The sequence below is a fragment of the Trichoplusia ni genome, chromosome 2 (assembly GCF_003590095.1).
Source record: "Trichoplusia ni isolate ovarian cell line Hi5 chromosome 2, tn1, whole genome shotgun sequence".
NCBI classification, from domain to species: Eukaryota; Metazoa; Arthropoda; class Insecta; order Lepidoptera; family Noctuidae; genus Trichoplusia; species Trichoplusia ni.
The window spans coordinates 8,983,772-9,003,076 of NC_039479.1; the positions used below are offsets into that span (position 1 = coordinate 8,983,772).

General features: G+C 37.0%; 1 protein-coding gene across 1 annotated transcript; it reads right to left on the reverse strand.

Annotated features, from left to right (window-relative positions):
- Window positions 1-3,125: 3,125 nt before the first annotated feature.
- LOC113501549 (collagenase-like) lies at window positions 3,126-5,651 on the reverse strand. Its single transcript, XM_026882747.1, has 6 exons — window positions 5,360-5,651; window positions 4,810-4,938; window positions 4,271-4,409; window positions 4,093-4,185; window positions 3,400-3,717; window positions 3,126-3,220 (listed from the first exon to the last, which is right to left on the reverse strand). Exons 1-6 carry the CDS (start codon window positions 5,525-5,527, stop codon window positions 3,126-3,128), a joined length of 942 nt encoding a protein of 313 aa, XP_026738548.1. The 5' UTR covers window positions 5,528-5,651.
- Between the last annotated feature and the right edge of the window lie 13,654 nt (window positions 5,652-19,305).

Sequence of the window (19,305 nt, forward strand, 5' to 3'; positions counted from 1 at the left end):
TGATAAACGAAGATTAGCATGCGAATAACAAATTTATATTCATAGATTTAAGAAATCTTGGTATGCGGTACATCCTGTATGTATTCCTATATATAGGAGGTTTTATGAAGATTCTTAAAAAGCGATACGTTTGTACGACGGTTATGAAACTAATCAATCAAAATCAGTATTCGATTACAAAACTTAGATTATAATTAAAGTTATTGAAGAACAATTGAAATTGATAGGTGCTAATTTAATTAACAGCTTTTAGTCTGTTAAAGAGATATAACAATAACAAGCTGAGAGCTTCAAATTACTAATATAGTACAATGTACAATTAAGGACTTTTAATGAAATTTTTGATAAGGGTAATTAATACCTCCTTATCACGATTGCATTTCCAAAGCCACTGAAGGAACAATCTGTATTCCTCGTTAAGCTACAACGTTACTTCTTCTTAGTATTAAGTGCGCATCGAAGTTTCGAGCAAATCTTTCATGAGCGACCCTCATCACAAGTACTTAGCTAGGAACCTGTAGCGATCCCCGAACCACTCCATATTATTAAATCGAATTACTAAGAGACAGCCGTTTGATTAGGTAATACGGACTCCAGCAATTAATTGAATTTGAAGTGTCTAACGGCCTGTTGACGAAAAATATTTCAATTATATTCGGCGTTGATGAAAAATAAAACAAGACAGAAACAAGTAATACTTTGTACATTTACATAATTTTGCTAAACTTACTTATTTATATAGTTTCGTCACAAGATACTCTGATATAAGTCTGATATAAGATCAAGATATCTGTATCTACCAATAAATTCTAGTTTTTAGACAACAATTTTTCTTGTCTTTTGTGTATTCACCGAGCTTTCAGGCCATTAATAAAAATGTAAATGAAGTGTATAGGTCATCATTTTCAAATAACCTACTTGGCTTGAAGAAAATTCTCGCAACCAAAACACATTTTCTCAGAAGGCAGCCGAAAATCTCGAGGAAAAATGATATAGAGCCTAACAAAGCCGTTATGACAAAACATCACGCGGGTAATTTTCCATGCACGTGTACAGTTCTAGCAATAACTCATAATGTGCGGCATCACTGAGCATTACACCTAGTTGGTATTCACGTCAGGACGCTGACATTAGCGCCGCGGGCTCGGCTACCTTCGCCAACACTCGGCTATTTCCGTCATTTTTAAGGCAATTCCGTATTTCCTTGGAGGGAGTGCACCTATCTACGCGGCTTAGTTTATCACGCCCGAGCTGGTCTGGAGCCTCCTATGCTGCCAGTATTGGCTCACAGCCAGTTCTGTATAAAAGTGCTGACAAGCTATTCATGAGGTGTTTAAAGTTAACTATATTTTATGTATGTATGACGATGTATAGAACTTTAATACGTTTTGTAGATTATCATTATAGAACACTTCACAATAAGAAGCTAAAGCTAAAGCGTCATAGTATTTTTTGGGTTCTGTTCTAAAAGGTTAAATAAAATTCTGTCTGTCCGTTTGTCACTAGGCTGTATCTTGTATATAGCTAGACATTTTCGCAGATGTTTTTTGTTGCCGCTATAACAAGAAATAATAAGCTAGATTAGGCAACGAACGTTCCAACTTTTTGGCAATATGCTTTTTTTAACTCTACAGTTACCCAACCTTATAGTTAACTTGCAAAGAATTCCTACGATTTAAAATTTGACTCGAACTGCGAACTTTTAATTTCCCCTGTTCATGGACGAACGATTTATTCAATTTTACACTTGTTACGTGTCCAATACTTGAATCTTTGACCTAGTTACTATATCTTTTTTTCCTCAAATCGAAAATAAAGTTTTGTAATAGTACGTGTACTGAGACGTATAAATCAGTTACCTCGGATCTTAGCTACCAAACATAAAATGATTCGAAAGAAACCTCTACGTGGACCCATTATGTTGTTACTTCCTTTGATTTGTGGGTTTCAAGGGAAGCCGGAATTTATTTAGGACCTTAATATCAGGGGTTGACCCTATAAGAGTAGGGATAGGTTATCGAACTATCTACAAATTTTGTTGACAAAAGAGACCAAACGCCGAGGACAACCGCAATTTGTTCGGGATACCTGTATTTACAGTGTTATTTACGTTATCAATGTGTACCGGTAGTCAAACTATAAATACAGTCGGCAATCAAAGGGTTTCCCGGTAGACTATATCCTCAACTGTGAAACAAGTGACTGTAATATTACACGGAAACTAACCGCCCCAGTAAACGTTGTTTTACCGTAAAAATGAGTTTTGGGAATAAAAAAGGAGTTGTCTGATTCTTAGACTTACCCAAAATTGTAAAAAAAATCATAATAATTGGTCGACTCCTTTCGAAGGAGTTCAATTTCGCACACCGTGACACGAGATTTTAATATATTAGAAATCTGGTATCAAACTCGTTAAGTTTCCTGTAAGTATTCATTTCGTGGTATATGTAAAGCCTCTCAGATGTGTCCTCCGCGGTGCGGGCGGCACTCGGCCGTGTGTACCGACTCGCCTCCTGCGCTCGAGAGCTCGCGTCAAGCCCAAGTTATTTATCGTCCACTCAGCGTTATCTACGGAACCACTATTTGCTCCAGTTATTATTACATTATTTATGTACCTTCATATTGTAATTACTGCACTTTACACTGCTAAATGTTTAATTGCAGTACATGACTTTTGAACTTTAAAACAATCAACTAAGGTAACTTATTACACACATACACCACACGTAAAAAAACTGACAAGAGCAAGCTTTATATTACGTAGTATTTATTATCTGGCTTCAAGAACGAGGAGGTTCTTAATAAAATCGGTATTTTTGAAAATTACAATGTTATTCACTACTAGCATGATCCCGTATCAATTTTACCAGAAAAAGTTAAAATATTTGTCAAAACAATATAAACAAAGATTCTGAATTCATAAGTCATTTAAGACCAAGGGGAAATGTATTTTCTTGAGTACTTAATTATGATTAAAGACCTTGAACCCACGAGGGACCAAATAATGGCATTACAAACGTGATTTGGGTACTTGAAAATAACATAAAGGAAGGTTCCAAAGTAAGATATCAAAAAATTTGCGGTGCTCCTATAATGTTATGAAAAGTGCATGAATTTACAAGACACTATTTATCCAGTTGGTGTATGAAGAGACTCGGGTGTGGCCTGTTGGGTAGCCGGACTGACAGCCGGCAGCGGCCGTAAAGGATATCACACCGATCTGTAAGAAATATGACTATGAGCTAATGTACTTTGGCTGCACGGAGTGTTATGGACATTACATTCGATCCTCCGTAGGACAAGCATTAATATTTGTGTGATCCACGAATAGGTACTGGTCGTTTATGTGACTTATATATTATTATTTTACCGTGTAAATCCGAAATGACACAATGATACATGTCTTTAGCGCTTTAGGGTTAATGTCAAATGCTTCTATAATATGGCCTTGATAACTATTAAAATCAGCGCATTGTAAAGACTTTAAAACAAAACACACTCGACTACTTACCAGCAAGTCTTGGTTGCCGGTTCCCGAGTAACGGCGCAGGATCAGGGGGCCACCGTAGTCTCCGGAACACGCGCCTTTGCCGTTCATACCAGAGGTGCACATGATGTCGCTAGTGATGGAGGACCCGTAGATCTGGCTGCAGAAGCTGTTGGAGACCACCTGCACGAACGTGTCACGAAGGCTCTGGCCCGTGTTTAACGAAGCCGCTGAAATAATTGTAAAGTACGTTCTTTTCAGCTTTGCTAGTGGAAGAGAGGAAGGCTTTCAACAAAACGTCCTACAAACTGTATTCCTTAGAATTTACAACTAAGAGACATTTGGATTAATCTATTTTTCCTAATATATAAAACTGAAGAGTTTGTTTGTTTGTTTGAACGCGCTAATCTCAGGAACTACTGGTTTGAATTGAAAAAATATATTTTTTTGTTGAATAGACCATTTATCAAGGAAGGCTATAGGCTATGTAACATAACGCTGCGACTAATAAGAGCGAAGATAAAATGGAAAATGTGGAAAAAACGGGGAAAATTCTAACCACGTGGACGAAGTCGCTGACAACAGCTAGTTTAAAATTTACTTACAATCAGATGTCGTTCCGTAACCTATGATTTCGGAAGAGTAGCCTTGAAAGGTGTTGCTTATTCCATACGGTAGTAGAATTGGACTTATATATCCTGGAATGAGAGATAAATATTATTTGTTAAACTAGTTATTGGGTCGAACATCCTAATTCAAGCCAATGAAAAACTATGCACTTACTATTGTAACTAATGTACGGTACAGACAACATCGCTATATCATCAGTGAAGGTAGACGCGTTGAAGTTAGGATGAAGATACGCGGTGTTGGCGTACACTCGAGTCCCTCCAGAGAAAAGTTTTGTTGAACCTAATACAACCTAAAACAGACAGTAAAGATCCCGTAAAGCTATTGAGTTCTTGTAAAATTAAATCCTTTTAATAAAAAAAATGCATAAAGTACTATTACAAAAACAGCAAGCTTAATTTTAATCTCACTGCTAAATTATGAAGGCAAACTGGAACAAAAGGTGGCAAAACTGTACTGTGAGGTATGAGGAATATCATAAAGTATATGGTCTGCTCTACAAAACACTTAAATCTCATGCACTATGACAAGTAGTAGTAGTACAGTCAAGACAAGTATCAGTCCATAGACATAAATAAAACGATGAACTCATGTTTTCAATACAAAAGGAGAAATTTCTTTAACCTTGATTTTGCAAAGATTTTGGATAGGTAAGATATCGCTAAGTACTCAAACAAGATGCAGTCACCCACCAGAACACGCTCGGCTTGGTAGTAGCCATCGTCCATGCATCGGCCACTAGTCAGCACACGGTAGTGGTTCAGCAGACTTCCTCCGCAGACCGATGTCGCTTTAGAATTGAGGGTGATGATCAGTCCAGCCTGACAGACAAATATAACCACATGCCACACATGCTTAACTCAAGGGAAGTTTTCATTGATACGATTTGTGGTGGACTAGACGACTTCGATGAGGTAAAGTTAAGGCAATTGAAGAATAGTTCTTTTTAACTTTAGTGACAAGATGGGATTAAAAACTAATTACAATAATAATATAATAATAATATAATAATAATAATAAAATAAGAATTGAAAATCTGTGTTCGCTTTTGTAAATGGGACCCCAAACTATATGAGGAGTCACAACTAACAATCATTAAAATCATTATAAGAATACAAAGAAATTGAATCAATTCATTATAAAAATCAATATAATATCTGCTCGCAGTTTCATCATTAATTTAAAAAAAAATGGGGTTGAATTGAAAAGGGCCCCTTTTTCTGACGTCTTTTGTGAACTTACCATAAATGGGTGTTCGCCGTTATAGGAGCCGACGCTGCCAACAACTCGCATGGACTCCTGTCGCCTGATCCTGGCTGCCTCGGGAATCCCCACCAGCTCATGGTACTTCAGCAGCCTCTCCTCAGCCGCCACCACACCCAGCAAGCAAACCAGCAGTAAGACCTTCATGTTGACACGGAATCACGACGAATGCGAAGGAAGAAAAAGTACGTGCTTTATATGAAGGAAGTTTAGTTGTTGGTGAAGTGGAAGATAGTATAAGTGGTACTTCTTACACTTACCGAAGCAAGTACCTAAGTACTTGCTTCGGTAAGTATTTTTGAAAGCATTAGTCATTTTTTAGGTTAAACAGATGGCCTAATTTCAAAATCATCCAACGATATCAATTTGAATTGAAAAAAAGTGTTGTTTTTATCTCACACCATAATTTTATCATTTGCATTACCTTTTTAAACATCCTGTAAAAAAAAAAACACACCGGTATCGTCACATTGTCTGACCAATGTCGAAAATTTCGATCACTGTCGAGTATTGAGATCGCAGTCCATATCCAAGCATTTCTTCATTGTATACACTTCTAACAACCTGCGTTTAGCCTGCGTCCTAGGTTATTCCCCTGGAGGAAATTATTCCTTAAATGTATATCGTATGTATATAGAGTACTAAGCAAAGTAATAAGTACTTCAACTTTGGAGCTGCGTAGCTACTGTTGCGTCATACGACACTTACAAGGTGACTAGACCCCGTATCTAGTAAATTCAACACACTAGTACTTTTAGCTATCACTTCAATTATTTAAGTAGTGTGCTACGAAATTGATTTTCCGAGAACAATGCATTATTTGCTGCTGAACTTTCTTTCGTAAACGAAACTCTTATTTATTTTTTTATTCGACTCCCGCAGTAATTTGATCTTTGTGTCGTGGGGATTACACAAACATGTTAGTCAAACGCACACAGACACTCAGAGTCAGGACCAGCAGTCGTTACCCACACATACGTGCGATACGATTTTTAATGCAGGTCCTGAAATTATACGGTTATATAATTTTTAGCAATATCAGTTGAACAAGCCAGATTTCCTCAAGTTGAGCTGATCGCTCTCCGGCTCCCGAGCTCCGTGTCTCCGAGCTGATTATCCGCAGTAACTCGCATCAAATGCCCTCTTTACTACGTCATTAGATTCAGTTCGTTTACGACACACTTTCGTATGAGCGATAAACTTTATCGTTTTCGATATTATATTAAATTTTGAGGGATACTGACACGTTTCGCACTGCATTAGTTGAATAGGTTTTTAATTATGGAAGGTCAAATTTAGTTTTTCTTTATTTTGATTTGACTTTTTCTGTAGCGTCGTCTAATTTCGTTAGCTCTTAAAAGCATTTCACTTACTCGAACATGGCAAAAACAACAAAATGTGTCGCTAAACTTAAAGAAATTCTATTTCGGTTTTCCAACCAGTACCTGAAAAAAAGACATCGCTTAGTGCAAGTGCGCTTAGCGTAGTGGTAGGCCACCAAATAAATACACAAATTATAATACTTACATTTGATTCTACTTTGAGAACGCTTTCAAATTTTACTTTGAATACATTCACTTCGGATATTTGAATGAACTGAAAACTCGATAGTATTGACCTCGTTGTAACGTGTCAGGACAGAACGCCGGTTCTTATCGTGACGTCAGATTGTGAAAGTCATTGAAAGGCGAAAGGTTACGCAGACGATGACTCAGCACTTTGTAACTCGAACCATTTCTCTCCTGCTCAAGTATTGTGAACTGTTCCATGCAGGTCTTGATTTATAATCGCTTCGTCCTTAACAATATGCATGCGGGGTTCTAAAGATATCAACTGCTATACATAACTTATCCACAGACTTTCTATTTTGTGGATTAAATTGCAGTTAAATCTTTATCTAGTAGGGAAAGCCATATTCTTAACATATATAAAGGTGTGTATAATGATTTTGTGCTGTTGAGTTGAAATTGAAAAATGTTGTACAACTTACAATGCTTACAACTTAAATTAATAAAGACATCTTCATCTCTGTCAAAGTCGGAAAACGTGCTCAGAAGGCTGACAGCATTGCCACGTGGCATTTAGATATATAATAATATAGTTTTTAAATGCCAAAGTAACGTATAGTCTAAAAACTGTCTTGAATAAAATGAGCGCTCGCCCCAGTTGCAAAGAAATTCGTTCATCATAGAAACATAGAACAAATGAAAATGAGCTTTCTTTGAACAGTATTGGCAGAAAGTCTCATTATACTTAAACTCCAGTATGTTTCATTTAAATAACGAACTGTTGCTAATTTTATTTTAGAATCTCTCCGCGAGGCGATAACGATAACAGTTAATAGTTAATACGCGTGTGTCGGCGTCAGGTTGGGACGAATCCTCGCTTTATGCCTCTTATTATTCTAGGATGTAACTCGAATCCTAATTGTAATAGGCTTTTGCTTTAAAGCTTAATATGCTCTTTAATGTACCTAAGTAAAATGATACGATTGTCATTGAGAGTGCGGACTTAAACGGTGTGAACTTGAATGGGATTTAAAAGTAGGTATGTCCATGTTAGATCCCTGTTCCTACAAGATTTTATTTCCTTTCACTTGTCACTTCACTTCCCGGATTCCAATTAAGATGAAATTTTGACAGCATATTTATGAATATTGCGTGAAAATACAATATTATGACATGAAGTAGAGTTGATCAGTTATTCGAGCTGGTACATCGGCATAGGAATTCCGCTAAAACAGGAATTTGTTGAATTGTCTTTTCAATTGTCTGCTTTTTTTAAGCAAAAGCAAGCTCATCAACAATATTCAATGTAGAGACAGTCTCTCTACACAATTCTTCCATCGTAAAAAGTTTTGAGATCGCATAGGAGCCAAGTCCTGTTCAACTTAATTTGTAATAATGATGATATATTTTGTGACTATATTAGTTTTGTTTACATTACAGCTAAACCGTGTATTGATGATAAAGGGAGGGGGGGTGAAATAGCCGCGAAACGCTTCGAAACAAGGATGGTACGGTGGTGCCTGTTTTGAGCGAGACTTGGCTGAGCTGTGCCCCCAGATGTAAATGCATGTTTTTAAGTAACGCTTTATAAAAAGTAATTGTGTTTTATCATTGATAAAAAAGTGGGCGCTCTGTTGACCTCATAGACACATGACCTTTTGCTTATATTGATTGATAGATTTTGTTTCGAATTAATATTCACACATCACTTAACTGTTTGTGCTACCAAGATATTACTTCGACGAACTCCAAACGAGCCGAGCATGTTTATATTGGATACAACTAGTCTAATGTAAAAACTTTACAATTACAAAATAGTTTTGAAAACATTTGGACGTTTGGATTGCTACATTCTAGAATTCCAATGGTCTAGAAAGTTTTGCTTGTACATTATACAACTTGGGCATGCCATTTAAAACTGTACCCAAGTCTAATAAACCTATCACTACAACATTATCATAGATAGGTTGTCTTATGATTTGATGAAACCTTAAGGCACGGACCGTTATCAATCTTGTGCAGTTTTAGCATCGTTGCTGTAACATTGCTGGGCTCATTGCTTGGCAGTGACCTCCACTTATTTTCAATGCTCTAAAGCAGGAACCGAAATAAGTATCTCGTGTTAACATGTACCTTCTACTATACACATTCCATTAGGAATGTCGCGTAAATCCAATGGAACCGCAGCGCTCGTGGATCACTCAAACTTTAAATAATTCAATACACGTTAATGTTCAAACATTTTCTCAATAAACTTCTCTTGATGATTTAATCCCGTGTAAACTTTGACGAAATACTTAAGATAATCTGAAACTAATTGAGCTAGTTTAATGGTGGTAATATCATTAAACCTAGGTATCTAGTGTAGTTTGTAAAGTATTATAACTTGAAGGTTTGAATATATTTCGATGCATCCATTATTTTGAATAGATGTGTTTTATGAACTCTTATTGCACAAAAATCCAGTCACTCTTTTTCCCCAACCGGAGATTTGCCTGAGACTCTGTGCTCGGCAGGCAGGCCTGCACCCATTGGAACTACAAAGCAAAATACGTATAAGTGGATGAGAAACATATTTCTTCTACATTCAGGATTTGGTCAGATTATAGCGTTATCTATTTAAAAACGTTTAGGAACCGCGCTCAATCAATGTTTTGCAATATTCGTCCACAATCATACAGCCCTCTGCTACGTAACATTTATGGTCGAACACAATCGGCCACGTAATAAGTTAATAATGAACCGAAATGAAGTAATCGCGTTGCGGCCGCCGGTGCACCGCATACCTCTGACATTTGCACGTTAATGTTACATTTTAATGATAACGCTGTTATATTCATTTATATTGGGCACGTTATTAGTTATTGGCCTGAGTAAGCTTTAATAGGCGTAAACGCCGAAATGAATTTTTTCTTCATTTTTTTTTTATGGTCGTTTTCGTTTTCAGATGTCTAACAAGCCAGATGAATATGTCTTATCATTGCTATTAACAACGGCACAATATTCAAGTTGTTTTCTCAATAATGAGTCGGGTGTAAAGTTTTCATAATTACAGCGGTCTGCGTCACGAACACCGCACATCAAAGTCCGTCCCTAAGTCCCTCGCGGCACTGAAATAAAAACCCCTTTAACACAGGTATTCAATTCATTCTATTATACGGCACTAGCGTTCATTAACACCGCCGATGCTCAATGGGTCGGACAGACCCGCCCCGCTTGATCCAGCACGCCTCGTTAACGACAACCTTTCATCTGATTAACTGCTAGCCTTTTAAACACCCCTCTGTTTCCCAGTTTTATTGCCCGGATTCCGGATCCCGGAACCGCGCGACACGTCACGTCATGTGAGAGATGCGAATAAAACGGTCTCATTTCATCGCCATTGCCACCAGCACCGACTAATTACTCCGATTGAAAATCGATCATTAATGTTGTGAATAGTTATTGTTTCAAACTGCGGTCGAATTTCAGTAATTCGTGTCTATTGTCGATATTAATGTTGTTGGAAGCTGATTGGATTAACTCACATTAATCAATAAGAACAACAAACAAATTCGTTTTAATGTCAATTGAACATTGGATTCTCTTATCGCACGTAACGGTTCATTTATAATTTATTGGTATCTAACAAACGCAAACAAAAGTACCAAAGTGTAGGACATAAAACAGATTGGCTTATTTTAATAGAAGCGAATGTGTTTCCGAGAATTTATTACTTTGTGTACCGAAACAATTTCACGAATGAAATAGTGATGTTTACAGAGCGAGGTGTCTGTTGTAACATTGCTTTCTTAAGGGTTAAATCGCTTTTTTATGATCGACAATTTTCGTATCTGAAAAAGGTTAGACATGAGACGTGTAACAAGTCGCAATAAAGCGGCCCGGCCCCTGAAATTGTAATTTCAGCAAAAAAAGTGATGTTTAACATTTAGCGCCGACGAGTGACTTTTGGAAGAACAAAAGACAAAACTCAGTACTAATGGCGCTATTATCACGCACAATCTAATGGAGATATAAAAACACCTTATAAACTGGGACGTTATTTACGAAAATAATCTGTTGCTCCCTAATGTTAGAGTTCTTTTTGCTCTGTGCTTATGGTTCGGTTATTGAGTTATTTTTTGCGGGTGTCGGCTGGCTCACGCGGTTGTTTTCACACAGTTCGTGAGATGTTTCCATAGCTGTTTGTCTAGTGTGTATTCGTGGAGGCGATCTAATTACGTCGTGAACATCGTGATTACAATCGATACCACATATATGAAGGACTCTTCATTACTTGTATACAGTGTACTCGACATTAATATCAATAGTTTGTTTCCTGATTTACTTTATGTTCTTTATTTAAGTGAATGATTCATGACAACCTAAGTATTATGTTCATTTTGTTTGACCACAACTATCGTTCGACAGGCTTAAACTAAATGGCAAGCAAAAAGACACATAAAATAAGAACAAAAATATCCAAATAAATACACAAAATATTTAAAAATTTGAAGCGAAATTTGTTCGGTTAGGACAAGCATTTGTGTGATCCATAAATTTTTGTTCTGAGTCTGGGTGTCTTCGTGCATGTGATTTGTATGTTTGTAAACCCTCCGAAACACAAGGATTAAATTCCTAACAGCGGGAGTCATTTTAAAAAAAATATTTCAACCGCTACTTACACTTGAAGTAAATATAGCTATCTGACTGCACTTACACCTGATATAATGACAGATAGTATCAGGGAATAAACAGTGTTAGTCACGTACATTTGTGTTCATTTTCCGTCAGTAGTGACCGGTGCCGCGGGTTCGCTGACGCCCACCCCCTCCCCCCCCCCCCGCCGTCCAGCCCTGTCAATCTCAGATCGTATCGCATTGATTGCTGCTCAAACTAATAGCTCTTTTCAGACTGCCGCGCTATCGCTGTGTTATAGGCACTTAATTATTTTTCTGTTTCAAATTTGTAAAATTAGTCGAATTTTGTTATGTTCATTTTTAGGGTTCCATGACCAAAGGCTGCACAGGCTATTCGTCTGTCACCAAATCACAAAGTTGTGCAGCTGAGCAGTTAATGAGATATCGTGAACATGACATGTTATAGAAAGCAGTTGAATTTATGAGATGTACAAAAAAGTTACAATCAACATTGAGGTTTAGGTTGTTACGGTTATTAATATTACGAATTTTTTCTTTTGCAGATATTATTTCTCCTTATATATTTATACGGAACCCATTTCTTTTAAAATTCTGTTTGTTCAACAGTGAGAATCCTCAATCACTTCAGCATGTTTTTACCATAAAGTAACAAAATCAATTCTGTGGAATTACTCCAGTGTTATTTACAATTACATGGATAGTGTAATTAAACAGCTAATAGTACGTCATGTTATCGAAGCCTTCCCGTAATGTCATTATTCTCGGAATTCGTACCGGTTCCGCGGCGCCTATAAAACACATGTATGTATGTATGTCTCGCGGTACCACACGAGGCACTGAATGGTACTATCGGTACCGGCTATCGATGTGACCTGTTTTTATAAACATAAAGCTGAACATCATTACATTAGTTTTATTGTCGATAGTCGTGTGTAGTTATTATTGAATGTAAATTATCATGAAATAATATGAAGGAATGAATGAATGTTTGTCTCGTATTAATTATTAATGTTAAATAAATGAAATGCAAAAATATAACAATTGTACTGAAATGTTTAAATTACATTATGCAAAGTATATTTAAGTTTCGTTCGGTTAAAACACAACATAATTAAGTACATAGCACGTGTATTAACACAATGTTAACAAAAGCACGGCCTGTAAGTTTAATTATTTTATTCTACTTGGTCAGCAAGATTTTTAACAATTTTAAAGCGATTGGTTTCTTCAGAGAGAGTTTCTATATCGACAAATAATAAATGACAATTTAAAAATTAACAAATTCAAGAATGCTTAACATTGCTGATACGCGTATTATGCTAACGCGGCCATAAAATAAATGGCAATAGGAATATAAAGTCCTAATCGGCTAAAATGTGGCGACGTGACTGTTTTAAATTCGACATTTGTGTATTAATTCAGTATACGTCATGACCTCTAAACATTTCAGTATATCTAGAGTTCATTCAAATCAATAAATCTAAATTGTAACGTGTACACGTGCCAAACGAATCTCGTTAGACAGACATTTTAGACTGTACTTAAAGTAATGATAAAATTGGTCCTTTCATCCTAAAAGGACCGGACGAAATCGAATTCCAATTCAGGATATTTGTTAAAATCCCTATCAATCGATCGTTAAGAAATAAAGATATTAAGCCAAAAAAGTACTTAATGGATCTTTATGAATAAAATTACACGATGAGAGATTTACGAGTACTGGGAACTCATCAGTAAGGATTTCGGTATAAACTGTTTTTTTTTTCTAAGGCGTCATTAGCAACTTTATCAATACATAATGTTTGTTATCAAGTGTGAAAAATAAACCTCCAAGTATGTTTTTTTTGTATAACCTTCAATTTATACTGCATTTTGAAATACGAGTACATCATCTCTGATTATCCATCAAATCTGTAAAAATCCCGAACACTTGAAATGAAAATGCAAAACCTTGATGAGGGATGTCCGTCTGTCACATCCGTACGTAATAAATCCGGTTCCGATGGCATCCGTCATGCAGGTCCGCTCCGCTCCACCCCGCGCCGCCGTGACCCGTCAATTATTTACGCACAGGACAACATGCCGCTAATTGTGTTATGGACACACACTCGTGTTTCTGCTGACAACTTGATATAAATGAACATGTTTTTTCGCTCCAAAAGCCGTAACTCAAAGGATGATGGAATGACAAATAAATTGATTATGATAGTGACAACTCATCCTGCTGCGAGTTCATAAAGAGAATGATTTATATGAGAAGTTGTAATAACGCCTACGATACGAGACGGTTTAATTTCACGAATAAAATTACGAGAATAACTTCGCTATGAATATTATTTAAACCGTATTGACAAAATAATCCCCTTTTAATTATTCGCGTACACGTTATTTCAATTTACAAAACAAAATTACCTTAATTAATCCGAAACGGAACGCTCCAAACCGTCGACGTAACAGATCCTACTGTGTTACATTTCAAGCGTTTTATTAAAATGCTAATTATAATATGGAAATACACGTCACTCAAGTATTTATGTGGCCTTTGTCCTTGTACAATGGTGGTTGTAGATGTCGCCAGCAGGTTAAGTAGCAATAGCGAAAACAAACCTTACTACATAATGTTAAAGATACTGACATAGTAATATTTCATGCCACGACAAACTTACAATGCATCGGGTTAAATATTTATGACTTTCAGACTGAATGGGTGTGTTAATTACTAAGTATTATTTGTTAGTTCATGCACACAACCTACACAGACCTAGCTTTAAAGCAGTAAACTTATTTCGAAATATGGACATACATCGGTCCTTTGTATAAAAAAAATAGAAATGGAACAAAAAAAATGATATCATAAAACCCAAAATCACTTTATTTATTACCGTACCTACATTACATTAATAACGCAATTACCTTCAACAATATTGCAGATACTGCCATATTCACGGCATTCTTCCATGCGATAATTATATGCGGATTAAAGGACAAATAAAGCTTAATGCTTGACTTTCGTTCCGCGGTCCTGAAATGCTTGATATTCCGAAATGTTCGTGTAAATGTGTTGTGAGAGAACACGTGTTCTGTTCATAACGTACGATCGGGACGTGGGTACTGTAACCGTTGTTTATAACAATTATTGTAATTTAAGGTTTGTCCTTAATTAATGTTTTGCTGCTAATTGTACTCGTGGAGGATGATACGTGATGAAAGTTTCACCCAAAATTATTTTATTTTGATTAGTATGAAACTGAAATACTGCATTGAGCTTTCAATCCCTGGTTCAGAAGAAATCGGCCAAGTAAAGTAATATTTTGACAACGTTAGAATACTATAACTAAGATACAGTTTCACGAAAATAATTGTGTCATAATTAGTACATAAGTTGCTGAAAGAAGTAACATCATAGCAGATTTTGGTCTAAATTACTAGATGAAAGCTAAGCCATACGACGACTATAAGGCCTCTACAATTCCTGACAACATGCTACTTACTACAGCTGAGACATTACAATTTAAACCTTGTCTCTCCAGTAACAAAGGTCATGGAGTGAGTACATGTTATTTGGTTGGTCATTAGTTCCAGGATAGTGATATTTTCCCGGCCATGCATCATGCTGATATATGACATAATGAGGATAGGAATTTAGTGTCACAAAAGAGCTTACTCGGACATTATTACGCAGTCCGTGAGCTGTGTTTTGTTCGTAGCCATTTTAATATCGTGCTGGCAACAAAGGATATTAAAATGTTAGCGTTTTACTGAATTAAAACGTATTTTTCAGCTCGGTTTTTGATGCTCGAAATTAAAATGTACAATTTATGACCCCTTAATGTTCTACTCCCTTTTGATTTTATATAATATTACAAACGGAATCATATTAAGTTAGTGAAGACATTTCGTGGAGAGCGGTCATGAATTTTCCGTGCCCCTTGAACTGTGTAATATCACCTTACATCGCATTCAGCAAAACGTGCAGAATTTTAAATTGCGAGCGGTCTCCGCTGGAGAATGGCGGGCTGTTTCACGGCGGGCGACTGTAAAAGGTGGTCAGTAAGCGATTCTAACTGGTTTAGTGGGGAACCGATACGACCTGGTTTTACTTTCTAGGCATTTTGTACATTAATCTCAATATGTATTCGGCTCAATTGAGAAATTGTTATCTAACTCATTCTGTTAGCTTAGGTCAAAAAATATGCCTAGTATTACTCTAAAAACAAAAATAACTGCAAGAAGAGTGAATAAAAATATACGTGTATAAGTTTACGCAAATAGTGGTATAAGTGAGACCCGCGCAGTCAATATGCCATTAGCATTATGAGCGACATAAAAACGTCCGACATTACCATTCACGCGACAAGACGCGGCACGAGGCGGCGCGGCGCGGTGGCCTGAATGCGAGGAGTTTTTAATAAAGTGCGCCCCGCGCGGTATGCATGCCTGACGAGCTTGTATGTAAGCTGGGACATTTATAAACATAAATATCATGCAAGAAGGCAAAGACGATTTAGTCAGGGGTCCCTTCACTAAATAACCTTATCAAATATAAGCTTTTTTACGTTTTAATTAATATTAAATGTCTGAATTAATCGCAATGATATCATGAAATAACACCACTAACATTGTCACATGGTATTATGTTTCGTTTGCTAAAACGTAACTAAGCAAACAAGTAATCAAGCCGTGTATTATCAAAGGTAACGCGAGGAAATCCGTACGTTAATAATAGGCTCTAAACGCGCGGCTCCCGGGAGGTTTGTTAGGTAGGCAATTGTTCAGTGCGCGTGTTTGAGCAGACAATAGTCACGAAGCCAGCGATACATCACGATGACTGACACTCGATTATGTCTGCCGAGCCCTCGCGGGAAATCACCGCAATTATACTTTGATATTTGCTAATGTTTCCTACTGAAGTTAGTCGAAGTGTTTGTGTTTGACTAAGACGGGACCAAATGATTCCGTAGCCTACCCATGTACGTTATGTATACAATTGTTTGATATTTTTAAACTGCTTTGTGCTGTAAAATTTATTTCATTCAAATTTTTTGTTGTTAATTTTGATTTTTGAACAGTAACAAAAACAAAAGCCGAATTTTGAGACTGGTAAAGATCTGAACAAGTTTCGTTTACTGTTACATGTATTTCACTAGTATGCAACTGATGGGAACTTACATGGAACAAGAGATTTAAAGGAGCGCGGTAAGCCTACAATAACACTGTGTTTACCAAGGGACCCGCACTGAAGACTCTTGTCCTATATAATGTCCCTCAAATATTGACGCAGAGGCCCTTGGTTCAAACATTATTCTTTCATCGAGGCAATGTTTGTTCACTTCCCTGGCTAAACAAACTCGCCAGCGCTTTTCAATGCCCTTTCACGAAAATCTGGTGATGTATGATGCGTGAAATTGTCAGCAAAGAAACGAAATGTTTCACTATATTGGAAGGACCTTAAAAGATTGATTGAGCCTCTTGTCCAGAAGTCAACATGTTTAGTGTTCACATTTTCTGAACAATGTTGCTACAAAATGACGAGCTGAAAACCTCGCGCATCGGGGAAATATTTATTTAAATTACTAATGTACCTTACATGTAGATCAGAACATTCAGCTTTTTTTCATAAGCCGAGTTCAGGATAGAATAGTATTAAATACAAGTACCGATAAAACGCACTCGAGGGAAACGTAAAGTCTTATCTAAGTGTAAGCCGTTTGTATGGATGTATTTTGGATTTTCATCAAACAAAGTTTCAAACATCGAAGTTTGAGCACGGAAAAGATAAATGTCTAAGAATTCCCATCTGACGGATATCAAATATCGGCGCACGTTTGACGGCGGCGGCGGCGGCGGCGCGGCGTGGTGTCGTGTGTCACCGCGAGCCCGACGCACGGCGCGCTCCAGCCGCACGCGGTACACGCGGCACACGCCACTCTCTGGGCGGTTCTCTGCACCCTTTGATCTCGCTTCCCAGGGAAATGTAGAACAAATTCAATAACGGATCCACGTCAATTTGATTTCCATTTAAATAAATCCGTTTATCTGATGTGTTAACTTTCGAAACGTATATATTTTTACTTATTACGTATACTTCTACCAACCGAGCTCGAGGTAGTTACAAAATATCTAAGGAAATTTCTGAAATCCGAAACTTTAACCCAATTTCTGTAATATTGGTATGCTGAGTAAATTCCGAAATATTTCATTAGAATTTCACTTTACAAATTAGTCTGTTAAACTCAATTAATAAATCACTTCGTGACGCTAAATTATTATTTTAACTTCCTTAATTTATCTAGGTTCTAAATAATTTGTTTTTGATCCAAAATTTATAAAGGCTCTAGTGGCGACATTTTATAAGCATAGTGTTATATTCGTTTTATACCGCGTCAGAAAATTCTCTTAAAAGGAAATGCTTGTCAGATTTACCTTGATCAAAACCCTAAAGTTGATTTCCATTGTCGACACACTTCATATTTCAGCTGCTTAGGTTACAAGTAAGCAATATGAACTATGTCGTAAACTAAGTAGCCTCTCCATCACTCAGGCCGATAGTGACGGCTGAATACTTTGGACCGTCCAATATGGAGGCACAGTTTATATTTGACACAACACGCAGTGTGTCAAACAAGGGCGCCGTACGTGGGCGCCGGGCGGCCTTTGTGCCGGCAATAAATCTGCACGGTGTTATGTTTGGCGACGATCAATCACGCCGGCATTAACACCAGCCCCCAGCGCCTTTTATTCTCATCGATATTCTATAGAAACTAAACAGAATTGAATTAGACCTCACTGAAATTTAAACTCTTTTCCGATAGTGCCATGATTGGGATCAGTTTGGGCGTTTTATAATCTTGCTGCTTGAATGTTTTAGAAGTTTGAACGTACAGCGTGGAGCAAAGTTTGTACCAACTAGAGATAAAGTGGTGTGGAGTATGGAAAATGTTCTAGTGCGGTTTATTCACGCGTGTGAGCAACAAGTTACTTGTCCAAAATTACAAAGTTTGCTCATGGGTATCGAATCTGTTTGCTGAATATTCGGTGACTTTAATCCAATAACAACGCAATAAGCTTCAAGTCATACAATTAATATCAATTACAGTATAAGGCTAACTTCCGTGCATCATGTTTAGAAAGAATATTTATAAAACTAAGTCGGTAATTATTTTTACAATATCAAAACCAACCAAATTATAGACCGCAAATAATTGTTTTGGAATGAAATAAGTTACATGAGGAAAAACAAAATCTTTCTAGAGTTGACCAACAACAAAAGACGGTATATTTATAATTGGCAAACAAGACTCCTCAGACAAAGCTCATCCACGAAGCAACTCATAATCTCGGAAACAATAAAAGTACACGATCATTACAAGCGCCGACTATTTGATCCCGACTGCTGACCTGTCGTTAACGGCTAACTGCGCCGACGCTCGTTAAAACTTGCCTTTAACCTATACTTGTGGACTAACGCGAGTTATGGGAACGTAGACTTCGTACTAAGCAAGATTACAGTTAGGATTTATTGCTTTCCAAGAATGTAGGTAACAATTTTGTAATGAATACGGACACCGTGTGCCAGGACGGCAAAGCTGGATGTATCAGTTTTCCTTTCATTCCCGGTTTGGATAAAATAAGTGATTATACCAAATTAAGCTAGACTTAACCAAAAACTGCCTCTACCAGATTAAATATGTGTCATTCATGTTTATGGGATAACATGTCGAACATAATGGTACCTAATTTTATTGTTCCACTAAAGGTTTTCCTGTTGAGAAGGCAG

Coding starts and splice junctions, on each gene's coding strand:
- LOC113501549 (XM_026882747.1), bottom strand. CDS start 5,527: ATGAAGGTCTTACTGCTGGTTTGCTTGCTGGGTGTGGTGGCGGCTGAG. Junction 4,410..4,809: donor ACCAAGCCGAGCGTGTTCTG/GTGGGTGACTGC, acceptor TGTCTGTTTTAG/GTTGTATTAGGTTCAACAAA. Junction 3,221..3,399: donor CCCTAAAGCGCTAAAGACAT/GTATCATTGTGT, acceptor TATTTCTTACAG/ATCGGTGTGATATCCTTTAC.